We start from the raw sequence: 17,073 nt of genomic DNA, 5'->3' as shown, positions 1-17,073 counted from the left end.
GCTTCGCCTGGGCAGAGGAATGCGTCCGTCCACTTTGTCCAGTCCACATTTAATCCAGTGCAGGGAATCAAATACATGTTAGTGCCCAATGTATACTGAACAAAAATATATAAACGCAACAATTAAAGATGTTGCTTAGTTACAGTTCATAAGGAAATCAGTAAATTTAAATTCATTAGGCCCTAATCTATGGATTTCACATGACTGTGCAGGGGCGCAGCCATGGGTGGGCATAGGGCGACCAATTTGGGAGCCAGGCCAAGGCAATCTGAATTGAGTTTTTCTGCACAACAGTGTTTTATTACACATATAAATACTCCTCAGTTTCATCAGGTGGCTGGTCTCAGACAATCCTGCAGGTGAAGAAGCCGGATAGGGAGGTCCTGGGCTGGCGTGGTTACATAATGCTATATTCTCTAAAACAATGTTGGAGGCAGCTTATGGTGGATAAATTAACATTCAATTATCTGGCAACAGCTCTGGTGGACAGTCCTGCAGTCAGCATGCCAAATGCACGCTCCCTCAACTTGAGACATCTGTGGCATTGTTCACATTTTTGAGTGGCCTTTTATTGTACCTAGCACAAGGTGCATAAGTTTAATGATTATGCTGTTTAATCAGCTTCTTGATATGCCACACCAGTCAGGTGAATGAATTATCTTGGCAAAGGAGAAATGCTCACTAGCAGGGATGTAAACAAACTTGAGCACAAATTTGGAGAGCACAAAATTTCAGGGATCTTTTATTTCAGCTCATGAAACATTGGACGAAAACTTTACACGTTGCATTTATATGTGTTAAGTATAACAAGGGCCATGTTCGAAATAATCAAAATCGTAATGTATCATGGGTAACTTGTGACTGACTGACTGGTCTACAAATAATAATGAGTCATTTTTTATGATGCAATGTTCTTTGTTGATCAGTCAGTCCACAGTCGCCTGCAATGTCGGAACAAGACCTCTGTCTTTGGTAAACCTGTGTGAGTACGCCACATTCAAAACAACTGGGAACTCCGACTTCAGTGCGTTCGAGACAATAGGGCTCTGATTAAAGCGACTGAGAAAAATCGTTTTTAACGGTCATCCAACTCGGAATAACATGTCGGGAACTCGGGCTTCTTCCTAGAGCTCTGACTTTCCGATCTGAAGATCACTGACGTCCACGGGAGGTTTGTGGCACCTTAATGTGGAATGGTATCAAGGTGTTTGATGCTATTTAATTTGCTCCGTTCCAGCCATTATTATCAACCCTTCTCCGCTCAGCCGCCTCGCCTCCTTTGCTGACGTCATGATTTGACCTAGTTTTCTTCCGATTTCCCATGCCGCGTTTAAAGCAACTGGGAACTCGGAAATCTCCGACCTCAGTGCGTTCAAATCAACTCGGAATTCCAGCTCGGGCCTTTTTCTAAATCTCCGACTTTCCGACCTGAAGATCACTGACGTCATGATTAGACCTCATATTTTCCCAGTTTTGAACGCGGTAGCAGTTGTATTGAAAGTACCAATACTTACAAAACAAACCATTTTGAAAACCATTTATTTGATAATGAGCTAACCGATAGCTGACAAACACTCAACGTTTTAAAACGTTCCTCATTGATATTTCTTCCTCTCATTATTCTTCTTCTTCTTATTAACATTAATCAACTATTGCTATCGACACCTACGCGGATCATACATGCTCCAGTACACTGTACCTTGTAAAACGGTTATCCGAGTTGCACAAAACAGAGGAAATTACATCAATGAGTGCAACAACACAGAGGTCCGACGTTGCAAATAAGGCAGCACTTGTTCAGCCTGCAACCGAAAGACCAGCTTATTACAGAATGTCAGGCATTGAAGAAACTTCACATGTATCCTCAGAATTGCAGGATGAGAGGAGGAGCGAGGAAGGGGTTGAAGAGGAGCCCGAGATTGACTATGAAAACCCGTTCCGTTATATGTTTTACAGGTAGGCTAATTAGCTAGTTAGGCTAAGTAGCTAGCTAACGTTAGCTAGAAAAGTGAATGCATGTTGTGGTTAGTGATGCAAAATTTAGCCATGCATTCATCATAAGTCGAAGATGCATAAAGACTGGTTCACATTGCTATCAGAGTGTAACGTTAATTAGCTAGTCAAAGATCGTTCTCTGTGGAGCAATTTGGTTATTTTTTCCCCAACTCCCTGAGCCGGTTTGAATTTGCTGGCTAGCTACGTTAGCTTGCTCGCCGTGAAAGGGAGATTCGATTGATCTGTAATTGATAGTACTCTTACAATTATAGCTAGGTATTAGTGTTTTATATTTTGCATTGATTTAAAAGGGATACCTGAACATGTGTCGTAGCCGCATTGGCGGAGAGAACAGTTGCCCCATTCACTAATGTCCCTCTAGCTTTACCCTCTCTCTCTCCCTCCCGCTTCTGCTCATATAAAAGAGACAGAAAAGAATGGGCTGATTTAGAACCGGTTCCACAAGATGATGGTCCCAATCCTGTTGTGAAGATTGCCTACTCTGACAAGTGTAAGATATTAAACTTGGCATATAATTTAGAACCATACATCCATATTGTTTTATGCATATCATCTCATGCATTTAGCCTACCAAATGACTCCGTAGTCCCTTTGAGTAGTTACGATTTATGTCAAAATTATTTCACTTTGCATCAGAAACTTTTCATTTCACACGTACACAATGCAACCAACATTTTTGTCTCCAATAGTCACAGACGTGTATGACTATTTCCGAGCGTTATTGAAGAATGATGAAAAAAGCGACAGGGCATTCACGCTGACGGCTGAAGCTATTGAACTGAATGCTGCAAATTACACTGTATGGTAAGCCAATGTTATTATGATTTATGAACACAACAACAGTAGAATACCAATAGTTTTATTTGGTATAACCCTCTCTTCGAAAATGACAAGTGCAAGACCCTAAAGAAAGGGTGTACTTTTTCTCTTTCTGTGTCTGTGAAGGCACTACCGGCGAGTGTTACTGCAGGCCCTGGAGAAGGACCTGAGAGAGGAGATGAGGTACATTACAGCCATCATTGAGGACCAGCCCAAAAACTACCAAGTCTGGTGAGCTCTTCCAATCTAAATTTGTGTCACTATACCAGTATCACGATCTGACAATAATCAATTTTCCATGGCAAAAAGCAAACACGAAGCAGACTAACACTATAATCCTTTAAGAACCTACTTTATGTAAAATATTGTGTGCTGTACTTTGGAAAATGAACAGATGTGACTGGATGACATCATCAGGCTGTTTGTCTCCAACATTTGCTTTTGAGCATATAGATACATTTTCCTTCTCAACAAGTTGAACAATAAACTTGTTCTTCTGTTACACAAAGACTTGTGTAGAACCATAGAATGTGTCAATAACCGTCTTCTCCTTATCCTAGGCACCATAGACGTATGGTGGTGGAGTGGCTGAACGACCCCTCGGAAGAACTGGAGTTCATTGCAGAGATCCTAAGTCAGGATGCTAAGAACTACCACGCCTGGCAGCACAGACAGTGGGTCCTCAAGGTAGGAGCCTCAACAACCAGGTTGTGTTTGTAACTCATGGTGAATTGTTAGCTGTGTGCTAGTAGCGGTCATCGTGCAAGTGACATCTCTTGCCCTGACACATAGAATTACTGTTGTCCTGGACCAAGTGACATCTCCTGCCCTGACACATAGGATTACTGTTGTCCCGGACCAAGTGACATCTCCTGCCCTGACACATAGAATTACTGTTGTCCCGGACCAAGTGACGTCTCCTGCCCTGAGACATATAATTACTGGTTGTCCGGACCAAGTGACATCTCCTGCCCTGACACATAGAATTACTGTTGTCCGGACCAAGTGACGTCTCCTGCCCTGACATAGAATTACTGTTGTCCCGGACCAAGTGACGTCTCCTGCCCTGACACATAGAATTACTATTGTCCCGGACCAAGTGAGTCTCCTGCCCTGAGACATAGAATTACTGTTGTCCCGGACCAAGTGACGTCTCCTGCCTGAGACATAGAATTACTGTTGTCCCGGACCAAGTGTCCATCTCCTCATCTCACCTTGGCTTTTATGGGTCAGTGGTATGATGGTGCTTATTGAGTAGGAAGTGTTCCTGTGCAGTGTGTCTCTGGATAAGCCCAGTTTGGGACAGGGACTAAACCTACTCTGTTACACATTCACCATCACATATCTTCTTATGAAATGGAAAGTATATGGCTGCCTATAGAGTATGCAAATAACAATCTATTGCTATCAGAAAGGGTCAAATGACAATCTGTTGCTAGTAGAAAGGGTCAAATAATCTATTGCTAGTAGAAAGGGTCAAATAATCTATTGCTAGTAGAAAGGGTCAAATAACAATCATATTGCTATTCAGAAAGGGTCAATGACAATCTGTTGTTGGCTATGTAGAAAAGGGTCAAATAACAATCTATTGCTATCAGAAAGGGTCAAATGACAATCTGTTGCTAGTAGAAAGGGTCAAATAACAATCTATTGCTAGTAGAAAGGGTGGTGCCAAAGATTTCCTCTCTGTCTCTGATTGGAAGGATAAGCTGACACTTCTGCTAGACGAGCAAAGCGATGAACCCAGTTTCGGTTGTCCCTTTCCTTTCATTCTCTCACTCCACTTATTACAGTAGTGTTGCATGATTTGCGGTCAAACTGCAAAAGCATTGTGAATGTAGCCTACCTAAGACTCAATGGCCCAATTTTGAAAACGTTATCAGCTCCAGATTTGTGGTAATGAAACCAAATGGCCTTGATTTGCATAATTTATTTTCGCATGTCTATGCAAATGAAGTGACATTTGCATTCTGCCTCCGAACAGACCTCCTGTGGCTCTCTGAAATGTGCTGCATTGATCATATGACTGTGCAGTTTTGTTTTCCTAGTTATGTGTGATTGAATCACTGTATAGTCTTGGAAAGTATCTAGTAGCGGATGGATCAGAAATGTCTCTAGGATATCAGCATGAAGGGAGATTTCTGAACCAGAAGATCCTTTATCTGCAGTGCATATTAATCACTAATCCGTGGTCACATGCCATTGGAATACTGTATAGCAATGACAATGGTGTGTTTGTCTCTGTCATTACTAAATATGTGTATGGAGTGTGTCTGGTCTAAATACTGTGTGTGTATCTGGACTAAATACTGTAAGTGTGTCGACTAAAGTGTATGGCGTGTCAGTACTAAATAGGTGTGTATTGTTCTCCAGGAGTACAAGCTGTGGGACAGTGAGCTGGAGTATGTGGAGCAGTTGTTGGAGGAGGATGTGAGGAACAACTCTGCATGGAACCAGAGGCATTACGTCATCTCCCACACGACAGGCTACTCAGATCCAGCCATACTCAACAGAGAAGTACAGTATGTACCTGCTCTCCCTACATACCATATCTCATGTCAGCCCCACACCTTACTACTCTTGAGTAGAAACTGAAAATGGGAAAGAAACAACCTCATACCCACAAGACACTTAATCCTCCTATCCCCTACCCAATAGACACTTAATCCTCCTACCAACTAGACACTTCATCCTCCTAGCCGCTACCCACTAGACACTTCATCCTCCTAGCCCCTACCCACCAGACACTTCATCCTCCTAGCCTCTACCCACAAGACACTTCATCCTCCTAGCCCCTACCCACCAGACACTTCATCCTCCTAGCCCCTACCCACCAGACACTTCATCCTCCTAGCCCCTACCCACCAGACACTTCATCCTCCTAGCCCCTACCCACTCTCTTATACACATCTAGATGTGTATAAGAGACAGTCGCTGGCCATGGCAGAACACTGGCATTCCTGTCTTGCAGAAAATCACGCACATAACGAGGAGTATGGCTGGTGGCATTGTCATGCTGGAGGGTCATGTCAGGATGAGCCTGCAGGAAGGGTACCACATGAGGGAGGAGAATGTCTTCCCTGTAACGCACAGCGTTGAGATTGCCTGCAATGACAACAAGCTCAGTACGGTGATGCTGTGACACACCGCCCCAGACCACGACGGACCCTCCACCTCCAAATCGATCCTGCTCCAGAGTACAGGCCTCGGTGTAACGCTCATTCCTTCGACGATAAACGCGAATCCGACCATCACCCCTGGTGAGACAAAACTGCGACTCGTCAGTGAAGAGCACTTTTTGCCATTCCTGTCTGGTCCAGCGACGATGGGTTTGTGCCCATAGGTGACGTTGTTGCCGGTGATGTCTGGTGAGGACCTGCCTTACAACAGGCCTACAAGCCCTCAGTCCAGCCTCTCTCAGGCTATTGCCGACAGTCTGAGCACTGATGGAGGGATTGTGCATTCGTGGTGCAACTTGGGCAGTTGTTGTTGCCATCCTGTACCTGTCCCGCAGGTGTGATGTTCGGATGTACCGATCCTGTGCAGGTGTTACACATGGTCTGCCACTGCGAGGACCATCAGCTGTCCGTCCTGTCTCCCTGTAGTGCCATCTTAGGCGTCTCACAGTACGGACATTGCAGTTTATTGCTCTGGCCACATCTGCAGTCCTCGTGCCTCCTTGCAGCATGCCTAAGGCACGTTCACGCAGATGAGCAGGGACCCTGGGCATCTTTCTTCTGGTGTTTTTCAGAGTCAGTAGAAAGGCCTCTTTAGTGTCCTAAGTTTTCATAACTGTGACCTTAATTGTCTACCGTCTGAAAGCTGTAAGTGTCTTAACGACCGTTCCACAGGTGCATATTCATTGATTGTTAATGGTTCATTGAACTAGCATGGTAAACAGTGTTTAAACCCTTTACAATGAAGATCTGTAAAGTTTTTTGGATTTTTACGAATTATCTTTGAAAGACAGGGTCCTGAAAAAGGGACATTTATTTTTTTGCTGAGTTTATATCTGAAAGGATGTGATCAGTATGAGCATCATAATAGTAGCTCCACCTTGCCCTCTGATAGGTGTAATGCTGGAAGACCCATCTAGCCTATCAAATTGTTTTGGGTCTCCTTTGGTAAGGGATTCTTTCTGGACTGGACAGAGATTTCCAGTGTGCTACATCAGACACATAACTGATCAATGTGTTCTCCTTTGTCTTTTTTAAGGTACAGTCTCAAACAGATCAAGAAGGCTCCCCACAATGAAAGTGTGTGGAACTATTTGAAAGGGTAGGTGTCATACAGGATTCATTCAGTAGGGAATTAAATAATACTTAAAGGGATATATAGGGATTTAGGACATTTGTATGTCTCTGCATTAAGTATGGAGGTAGTTTCGTGAGCCAATGTTAACTAGTGTTAGCGCCATGATGAAGTCTATGGCATCTACTAGCATGCTAGCAGTTACCATAGACTTCCAGTCACTTTGCTAACGCTAGTTAGCAACTTCCTTCAAACTGCACACATGGACATAAAATGATATCCACGAGTTCATCTACACTCTGCGAAGTACTGTAGATAAAGAGCCTCATTGCAAAAATTCTTAAGTATTCATATTTAAGGTCCAATGCAGCTGTTTTTATCTCAATATCAAATAATTTCTGGGTAACAATTAAGTACCTTACTGTGATTGTTTTTCCATTAAAATGGTCAAAAAGAAACAAAAATAGATTCTTATCAAAGAGTAATTTTTCAAACAAGAATTTTGCTAGGACTGGTCTGAGTGGGGAGGGGAAAACTGAAAACTAGCTGTTATTGGCAGAGAGGTTTGGAACTCTTTCTTATTGGTCTATTAATTAATTTACCACCTGGTGATGTAACTAGGCAGGACAAAACTCCATCCCACCAAAACAGGCTAACATTTCAGGCAGTCTTTTTAAACCACTCTTACACTAACAAGGACATTATCATAATTTTCACAATTTCACAGTATTATTTCAACCTCGTAGTGTGGAAATATGTATAAAACACTGGTAAATCAAGTTTTTTACTGCACTGGGCCTTTAATTTGTGAGTCTACAACATAATGGCTAATAATAATAATGCACTTATCTTGCAGTTTCTATCCTCCACCAGCAGATGTCAGAAGTCACCATGTTTAGTGTAGGAGCTCAGAATTGGGATACTGCTTCTGTAGAGTTGGCTGAAGCTTTTCACACCCCTTTCCTCCTCCTTTTCCCCCAGGATTCTGCAGGACCGGGGCCTGTCGTCCCACCCGGGTCTCCTGGAGCAGATCCTGGAGCTCAAGGAGACCCACTGCTCGCCCTACCTGCTGGGCTTCCTGGTGGACATCTACGAGGACTCCCTGGAGAACACCTTAGGAGACCAGGAGGAGGTCCTTAGCAAGGCCCTGGAGGTGAGCAGCACTGGGACCTATCGGACTTAAAGGGATAGTTCAGCCCAAATGTATGGGAAATGTATGTATGGGAAAATAGGCATAATCTAATTTCACATTTGGGATTACTTTATAGTAGTGATATGCATATAAAATCAAATACAATTTTATTAGCCGAATACAACAGGTGTAGACCTTACCGTGAAATGCTTACGTACAAGCCCTTAACCACCAATGCAGTTTTAAGACAAATAAGAGTTAAGAAAAGATTGACTAAATAAACAAAAGTAAAAAATACACAAAATAATAATGAGGCTATATATACAGGGGATACCGGTACCGAGTCAATGTGCGGAGGTACAGTTGAAGTCAGAAGTTTACATACACTTAGGTTGGAGTCATTAAAACTAGTTTTTCAACCACTCCACAAATTTCTTGTTAACAAACTATAGTTTTGGCAAGTCGGTTTGGAATCTACTTTGCATGACACAAGTCATTTTTCCAACAATGTTTACGGACAGATTATTTCACTTATAATTCACTGTATCACAATTCCAGTGGGTCAGAAGTTTACATACACAAGTTGACTGTGCCTTTATACAGCTTGGAAAATTCCAGAAAATGATGTCATTGCTTTAGAAGCTTCTGATAGGCTAATTGACATCATTTGAGTCAATTGGAGTGTACCTGTGGATGTATTTCAAGGCCTATCTTCAAACTCAGTGCCTCTTTGCTTGACATCATGGGAAAATCAAAAGAAATCAGCCAAGACCTCAGAAAATAAATTGTAGACCTCCACAAGTCTGGTTCATCCTTGGAGCAATTTCCAAAACACCTGAAGGTACCACGTTCATCTGTACAAACAATAGTACGCAAGTATAAACACTATAGGACCACGCATCCCTCATACACTCAGGAAGGAGATGCGTTCTGTGAACGTACTTTGGTGCGAAAGTGTAAATCAATCCCAGAACAACAGCCAAAGGACCTTGTGAAGATGCTGGAGGAAACAGGTACAAAAGTATCTATATCCACAGTAAAACGAGTCCTATATCGACATAACCTGAAAGGCTGCTCAGCAAGGAAAAGCCACTGCTCCAAAACCACCAGAAAAAAGCCAGACTACGGTTTGAAATTGCATATGGGGACAAATATCATACTTTTTGGAGAAATGTCCTCTGGTCTGATGAAACCAAAATAGAACTGTTTGGCCATAATGACCATCGTTATGTTTGGAGGGAAAAGGGAGGCTGCAAGCCGAAGAACACCATCCCAACCGTGAAGCCACGGGTGGCAGAATCATGTCTGGGGGTGCTTTGCTGCAGGAGGGACTGGTGCACTTCACAAAATAGAGTGGCATCATGAGGCAGGAAACTTATGTGGATATATTGAAGCAACATCTCAAGACATCAGTCAGGAAGTTAAAGCTTGGTCGCAAATGGTCTTCCAAATGGACAATAACCCCAAGCATACTTCCAAAGTTGTGGCAAAATGGCTTTCAGGACAACAAAGTCAAGGTTATTGGAGTGGCCATCACAAAGCCCTGACCTCAACCCTATAGAAAATTTGTGGGAGAACTGGAAAAAGCCTGACTGTTACACCAGCTCTGTCAGGAGGAATGGTCCAAAATTCACCCAACTATTGTGGAAGGATATCTGAAACGTGTCACCCAAGTTAAACAATGGTTAAAGCCAATGCTACCAAATACTAATTGAGTGTATGTAAACTTCTGACCCACTGGGAATGTGATGAAAGAAAGACATCCGGGGGGGGGGGGGAGCTGAAATTAATATTTCTCTCTACTAATTATTCTGACATTTCACATTCTTAAAATAAAGTGGTGATCCTAACTGACCTAAGACAGGGAATTTTTACTTGGATTAAATGTCAGGAATTGTGAAAAACTGAGTTTAAATGTATTTGGCTTCTAACTTCAACTGTATAAACAGCTATAAACTAATTTAGAGACAGATGGTGGCAGAAGTAGGATTTAGTTGTGCACTCAGCTGAAAGGAGTCTTTAGATCACTGTTTCTCAATCCATTTCCTGGAGGACCCGAAGGGAGTGCACATTTTTATTCTAGCCCAGCAGTAGCACACTTGATTCAACTAAACACCAAGCTTTGATGAGTTGAAATGTGCTAGTGCTCTGCCTGAACAGAAATTGTGAAACTGGTGTAGACGCTGAAGAACTTGGCAACAATGTGCAAAGAATGAAAATGGAGTGTTCTACCATAGCTGGGACATCTCCTTTCTTAGTACATTTCCAGTATAAAACATTGACTTCGAGTCAATCAGTGTATAACAGCCCTCGCACCAACAGTTCAAGGCTGAGGAAAAAGGGTAAATCAGTAGGAATTATTCAACGAGTCCACGTGTTGGATTTGAAAACTCTTTCGCCTATCGCACCGGATGTCTTGCGTGCTTTTCCAAGCCTCCAATGTCTACCTGGCAGTTTGAATGACAGCTGGTATGCTGCCTCTGTATTGGGGAACTCAATGCTCGGCTGTGTGTGTGTGTCGGAGTTAATTAGGTTTCTTGGGAGTTTTTTCTTTCTTCTGCTGCTGTTTTCAATAGGCATTGGCTCATTCAGGAAAAGTCACTGCAGGAGCTCTTATACTTATTTTAGTTCCGTCTACTCGGAAATGCATGGACGGGATTGCTTTCAGTTGGTTGTTGAGAATATGATTTGTATTTTTCCTCTATTTACTTTTTTAAAAATTGATGTTTCTCGATGCTAGTGCCACCTCGAGAGATGTCAATGTACAGGTAACTGCTAAAATAATGGAAACGCTTGAGTAAATGAGGGATACAAAGTATATTGAAAGCAGGTGCCTCCACACAGGTGTGGTTTCTTTAGCATCCCATCATGACCCTAAGCATGTATAAAAATGCTGGGCAGGCCATTTATTTTTTACATATAGGATGACAGTGCTCCCATCCACAGGGCATGGGTGGTCACCTGAATGGTTTGATGAGCATGAAAATGAAATGCCATCTCAGTCACCAGATCTCAACCCAATTGAACACTTGTGGGAAATTCTGGAGCGGTGCCTAAACCCATTTGTCACCACCACCAACAAAACACCAAATTATGGAATTTCTCGTGGAAGAATGGTGTTGCATCCCTCCAGACTTCCAGACATCTATGCCAAGGTGCATTGAAGCTATTAAGATACGTTATGTTGGTGTTTCCTTAGTTTTGGCAGTTTACCTGTATGTTGAGTAGCCATTAGCCAACTTAATTCACTACCAGTACTCCTACCATGGCTGTGTTAGCTGTGGTAATGGATATAATATAAATAATGACCAGGTAATTTGATTTGCACATAATCAAACGAGCAAGTTTTTTTATTACTGTTTTTATAGGGGGTAGATCAGCTTTAATGTTGCAGATACTGTAGATTGTAGCTTCTATCAATGTAATTGTCTGCATCATTTAAAATCCCCCATATATATTTTTTGTAGATACATAGTGCATTCGGAAAGTATTCAGAACCCTTGACTTTTTCCACATTTTGTTACGTTACAGCCTTAATCTAAAATTGATTAAATCATTTTTTCCCTCATCAATCTGCACACAATACCACATAATGACAAAGCTAAAACATGTTTTTGTTTTTTTGTGCAAATGTATACAAAATAAAAAACTGAAATCACAGTTACATAAGTACTCGCATTTTACTCAGTACTTTGAAGCACCTTTGGCAGCAATTACAGCCTTGAGTCTTCTTGGGTATGACGCTACAAGCTTGGCACACCTGTATTTGGGGAGTTTCTCCCATTCTTCTCTGCATTCAGAGACTTTTCCCGAAGCTATTTCTGCATTGTCTTGGCTGTGTGCTTAGGATCGTTGTCCTGTTGGAAGGTGAACCTTCTCCCCAATCTGACGTCCTGAGCGCTCTGGAGCAGGTTTTCATCAAGGATCTCTGTACTTTGCTCCATTCATCTTTGCCTCGAGCCTGCCTAGTCTCCCAGTCCCTGCCGCTGAAAAACATCCCCACAGCATGATGCTGCCACCACCATGCTTCACCGTAGAGATGGTGCTAGGTTTCCTCCAAACTTGACACTTGGCAGTCAGGCCAAAGAGTTCAATCTTTGTTGTTTCATCAGACCAGAGAATCTTGTTTGTCATGGTCTGAGACTCCTTTAGGTGCCTTTTGGCAATCTCAAAGCGTGCTGTTGTGCCTTTTACTGAGGAGTGGCTTCAGTCTGCCCACTCTACAATAAAGGCCTGATTGGTGGAGTGCTGCAGAGATAGTTGTCCTTCTGGAAGGTTCCCCCATCTCCACAGAAGAACTTGCAGACCGTTTCATTTTTAATAAATTTGCAAAGATTTCTAAACCTGTTTTTGCTTTCATCATGGGGTTTTGTGTTTAGATGGATGAGGGGAAAAAATCTATTTAATCAATTTTAGAATGTCTGTGATGTAACAAAATGTGAAAAAAGTCAAAGGGTCTGAATACTTCCCGAATTCACTGTATAACATTCTATTGGTTGCAAGAATTTTGTGTAATTTTTTTATTGAAAAATGCAACGTTTTTTTGAATCCGGCATTGTTTTGTGTATCAGTTTATAAACCATGTACCATGGAATCGGTATATCGTAAATCGCTTCACAGCTATTTTGCAATCTATATGGCACAGCTGTCAATTTTTTGGTCCTTAAATGAAACTGATATACTTTTTTATTTATGACCATTTTCTTTAACCAATTTTGGTCTTTAATGCAGGGCGGACAGACAAGTTCCTTACTTTTCACCCCTTCCACTTGCCTCTTCCATTTTTGCGGTAATGCTGCAATTGTTGTAATTTTGGGTAGAGCAGACATTTCCATATGTTTTCATTAGCTGCACGTGTGACAACTCCATCAGTCCTATTTATGACGTAATTTAAAAGGATTATACTCATGCTAGTTTTTATTCCAAAAATGCTTTTTTAAATAATTTAGTATATTTGCATTTTAACCATAATATTAGTATTCTTTTGTTCTGTCTTTTCTGGTTGATTAAACTGAAATTGCAAACTTTAACAAACTTTATGGTTTGTTAAATATATATATATCTGAGATGATTTTCATTTTCAAATAACAGAGTGAGAGGTTGTAATCAGAATGAAGCGAAAAAGTCCATTCTTGTTCAAGGGGTGAGACTTTTTTACTAATCTGCTATAGAATCAGTTTGGATTTAAGTATAACTTTTGTATGACTGAAGCCTTTAGTGAGAGGTCTGTTTTAATATTTAATCATTTCTGCCCTCTGAATTCATATTCATTATATAAATAGGCTCCTTTGCATTTTGTCTGGCTTGCCGTTCCAAATAAAATATAGTTTTTTTGCTAGGTGTAGTTGCTAGGTGTAAGTCGCAAGGTGTAGGCAAGGCCATAAGCAAATAGGTAAACTGCTGGCACATTGTAGAACCGATGTGAACAATGTAGCCCAAAGATATTGCTTTTGTTGTGTTGCATTTGACAGTAACACTTGTGAGAGGGGATTATAATTTTTTTTTACTCCGTGAACGTTATTTTTGCACACATGTAGCCTTGTGCACTAGATCGATGTCTACTATAGTGACCACTATAATAGAGCAAAAATAGAATGCCTGTTCCCCAAGTGGAATATTTAGATGTGTGTGTGGTCACAAGCATTCTATTATAAAGGCTGTCATGGCTTACTGCAATATTAGTATTGTTTTGTTTTCTCAAGACTTGAGTGTAATTTGCAGTAAAGTCTAGGCAACGAATAACATTGAATTGCTTTCCTTACACTTTTTTAGCTGTGAGTTAGATTCACATGAACCACTTTATCTTACACACAGACTGATCATGTAGATCATTATTCTTTGTTGTTTTAATTAGTTAACCTGCATCCCACCTAGCAGGGATTTGTTTTGCACGTTTCAGTGAGAAAAAAGAACGTCACCTTTTTGGGCCCTCACCAGTTTGCATCCCTGTTTTAAGCCCTGGATTTCTAACCCCTTGATATAATTGTTGGATCTTGATTTTAATAGCTAACATTTCGATGGCCATAATAAATAGATCTGCCGATAGTTGACAGTTTAATACTTTCTGAGAAGCAGCCATTATTTAATATTTTACACCTAGGGTTACTACACATAACTTTAACCCATTGTATAAGAAGTTGAAATATTCCAGGCATTTATAAATACATTTCAGTCGTACTTTATCGAAAGATTTAACAAGCAAGTATTAGCAAATCAGCGCAAAGTTCAAAACACATGGGTTGCAAGAGTGCAAAAAAAAACAGAGAATTGGCATTAATCAGCAACAAAGTGAACATTCTGATTACACCCGACACAGCATTATCTTACCACATCAGTTCTTTCTGCTGTGTTGTGTAAATGGATCTCTTGTCCACTCGGTCCGTCTCTCGTGTCTTGCCCCTTCAACCCTTTAATCCTGCTATAACTCTAACCCTCTCCGTTTCTCTCCCTCTCCTCCTGTTCTCCCCCAAGCTCTGTGAGCTCCTGGCCCAGGAGAAGGACACCATCCGGAGGGAGTACTGGAGCTACGTAGGCCGCTCCCTGCAGACAAAATACTGCTCTAGTGACCCCTCTACCACCAACAGCGCCCCAGAAACTGACAGAGGATCAGCCTCAGTCTCCATTCACCAGGAGACCACCTGCAATAGCTAAAAGAAGAAGACATAGAACCCAATGGGAGTCGAGGGAGCAACCGCTTTTATTCAGCCTGTGTTTGTTTGGCAATAGCGCAGCATTACCACATTGGTTAAATAAAATGCAAAGAGAAATAACAAAAGAAACACTCTAAGCTTACTGTAAAAGAGAACTCACTGCAGATAAGTATTATGACTTAGGGTAGAAGATATGAATGCCTGCTGTCATTGTCATGTATTAAGGTTTATAGCCATAGGTGAGCTAGTTTGGATGTTGATGACTTGAGTGTGTGCTAACCAAGAGTCTTATTGCTGTGGATGTTGGCTTTCAGATCATACTGTATCTAGAAAAATGATGCTTGTTTTGGATTTCTTCTGCTGCGCAGTACACAGGGATATTTGTATGTGACACTGTAGTTAAGAAGATGTTGCCTCTTGCCTAAAAGCCCTTAAAAAATCTCTGTGTAGATAGATATATATTGCTGTCGTTGCCAAAACACTGTATAACCAAACTCGGCATTGCTGTAGGCTACAGAGTCTTTTGTACGCTAGAACTAATTATATGGTTATTCTAAACTGGAAGTTCTGCCCTTGTCTGTTTTCTCTCTCGATTACGTGCCTCTCATTCTAACATGTACCCACTTTTCCCCTTTTTCCCCCTAGTGAGACATTTCTGTCGGCACTACTGGGCATAATGGGCCTGTGTGTTTGAGTTCATACAATAATTGTCTCATCTGGATTCGGTCCCACTAACGAGCGAGCGAAATGAATATAACACATCCGCTCATTGAACAAGCATTTCACATTCCTCCCAGTCACATCAGTATTTAAGGGCATTAACAAATTGGGCAGAATGTAATCAGACCTCATAGATGCTGGACTGTCCAGGGACAGGCCAGCCAGACGGCCTAGAGTCCGTTAGCACACGCCACGCTCATTAGCAGCATTATGGGCCTAGCGTCAGTCAGGACACGCCACGCTCATGAGCAGGATTATAGGCCTAGCTATGTTAGCACAAGCCATGCTCATTAGCAGGATTATAGGCCTAGCGTCCGTTAGCACACGCCACGCTCATTAGCAGGATTATAGGCTATGTGTGATTACCGCACCGATCGCTCCCACGAGCGCCCTGATTGCATCATCATAATCACAATGTAATGGCTGCCTGCCAGGGGGCATTGGTAGGCTGGGCACGCAGGCAGGGGGGTGCAGTAGTTGGGGGGGAGGTGGAAGTTAAATCTGTGTGTGTGTTTAAGGGCCCGATTCCGACCCAAGTTAAGCGAGCATATATTGAACATAATTCCCTTTTCTCTCTATGCGTATTTTGACATTTAAACATGAGAATAGCATACTATTCACCCGCTATTCGTTCGGGTGGACATCTAAGAAATGAAGGTGCGGCAGAGATGTCTACAGATAAGCCGTGTACTTTTTATAACTTTTTTTTACCCCCTTTTCTCCTCAATTTTGTGATATCCAATTGGTAGTTAGTCTTGTCCAATCGCTGCAGCTGCCTTACGGCCTCGGGAGAGGCGAAGGTTGAGAGCCATGCGTCCTCTGAAATACGACCCTGCCAAGCCGCACTGCTTCTTGACACACTGCTCGCTTAACCCGTAAGCCAGCTGCACCAATGTGTCGGAGAAAACACCATACAACTGGCGACCAAAGTCAGCTTGCAGGAGATAAGTTGTGTTCTGACCTTGACTTAATTCCCTTATAATTCCACCACCTTTATGTGTGAGGAAACCTGGAATAAGGTCGAGCAAACCTACCGATTCCAAATGGAAAAAGCAAATATTGCATTTTTTCATATAAAAGTAACACCCTTCTCCATGCACTGTAATTTACAACTTGATACGAGCTATTGATAATAGCTAGGTAAATGAGTAATTCATTTGGATAAGGGAATTGTAAATATAAGTGACACCAGTTTTGGATCTATTTTACCTTATAATCGCTGGAGACAAATGTGAAACCAGTCATATGGCAGTAATCTGAAGCATATCAACTTTCCACCAGTAAAATGTATGAAATGCTGTGCCATTATTCAGAATTCTTATTGTGTAGTCTTTTAACTTGCAGGGATGGGCAGTCTTGAATGACTTATTTATAGGCTACCCTATTTCTAGCATGTTAAATAAAAGCCACTATCAGTATCGACCGTCAGTTGGCCTAATAACACATTTTCAACTGGCAATTTTCTGTTAGTTCCCTTCTGTTGGT

The 17,073-nt window shown here is 41.8% G+C and overlaps 1 protein-coding gene across 3 annotated transcripts; it reads left to right on the top strand.

Annotated features, from left to right (window-relative positions):
* Positions 1-920: 920 nt before the first annotated feature.
* fnta (farnesyltransferase, CAAX box, subunit alpha) lies at positions 921-15,432 on the top strand. Of its 3 annotated transcripts, none has more exons than XM_023990229.3 (10): positions 921-982; positions 1,869-1,956; positions 2,378-2,506; positions 2,706-2,820; positions 2,962-3,066; positions 3,396-3,522; positions 5,209-5,357; positions 7,051-7,113; positions 8,068-8,239; positions 14,690-15,432. In XM_023990229.3, exons 2-10 carry the CDS (start codon positions 1,878-1,880, stop codon positions 14,867-14,869), a joined length of 1,119 nt encoding a protein of 372 aa, XP_023845997.1. In that variant the 5' UTR covers positions 921-982; positions 1,869-1,877; the 3' UTR covers positions 14,870-15,432. The 3 variants fall into 3 exon arrangements, with proteins under 3 accessions (XP_023845997.1, XP_023845998.1, XP_023845995.1); XM_023990230.3 differs by lacking the exon at positions 921-982 and adding an exon at positions 1,006-1,171; XM_023990227.3 differs by lacking the exon at positions 921-982 and having other exon boundaries at positions 1,178-1,956; positions 2,421-2,506.
* Positions 15,433-17,073: the final 1,641 nt, after the last annotated feature.

The sequence above is a fragment of the Salvelinus sp. IW2-2015 genome, linkage group LG6.2 (genome assembly GCF_002910315.2).
Source record: "Salvelinus sp. IW2-2015 linkage group LG6.2, ASM291031v2, whole genome shotgun sequence".
Lineage (NCBI taxonomy): Eukaryota > Metazoa > Chordata > Actinopteri > Salmoniformes > Salmonidae > Salvelinus > Salvelinus sp. IW2-2015.
Note: the sequence above shows the minus strand (reverse complement) of the source record. Positions and strands in the feature narration are given on the sequence as shown.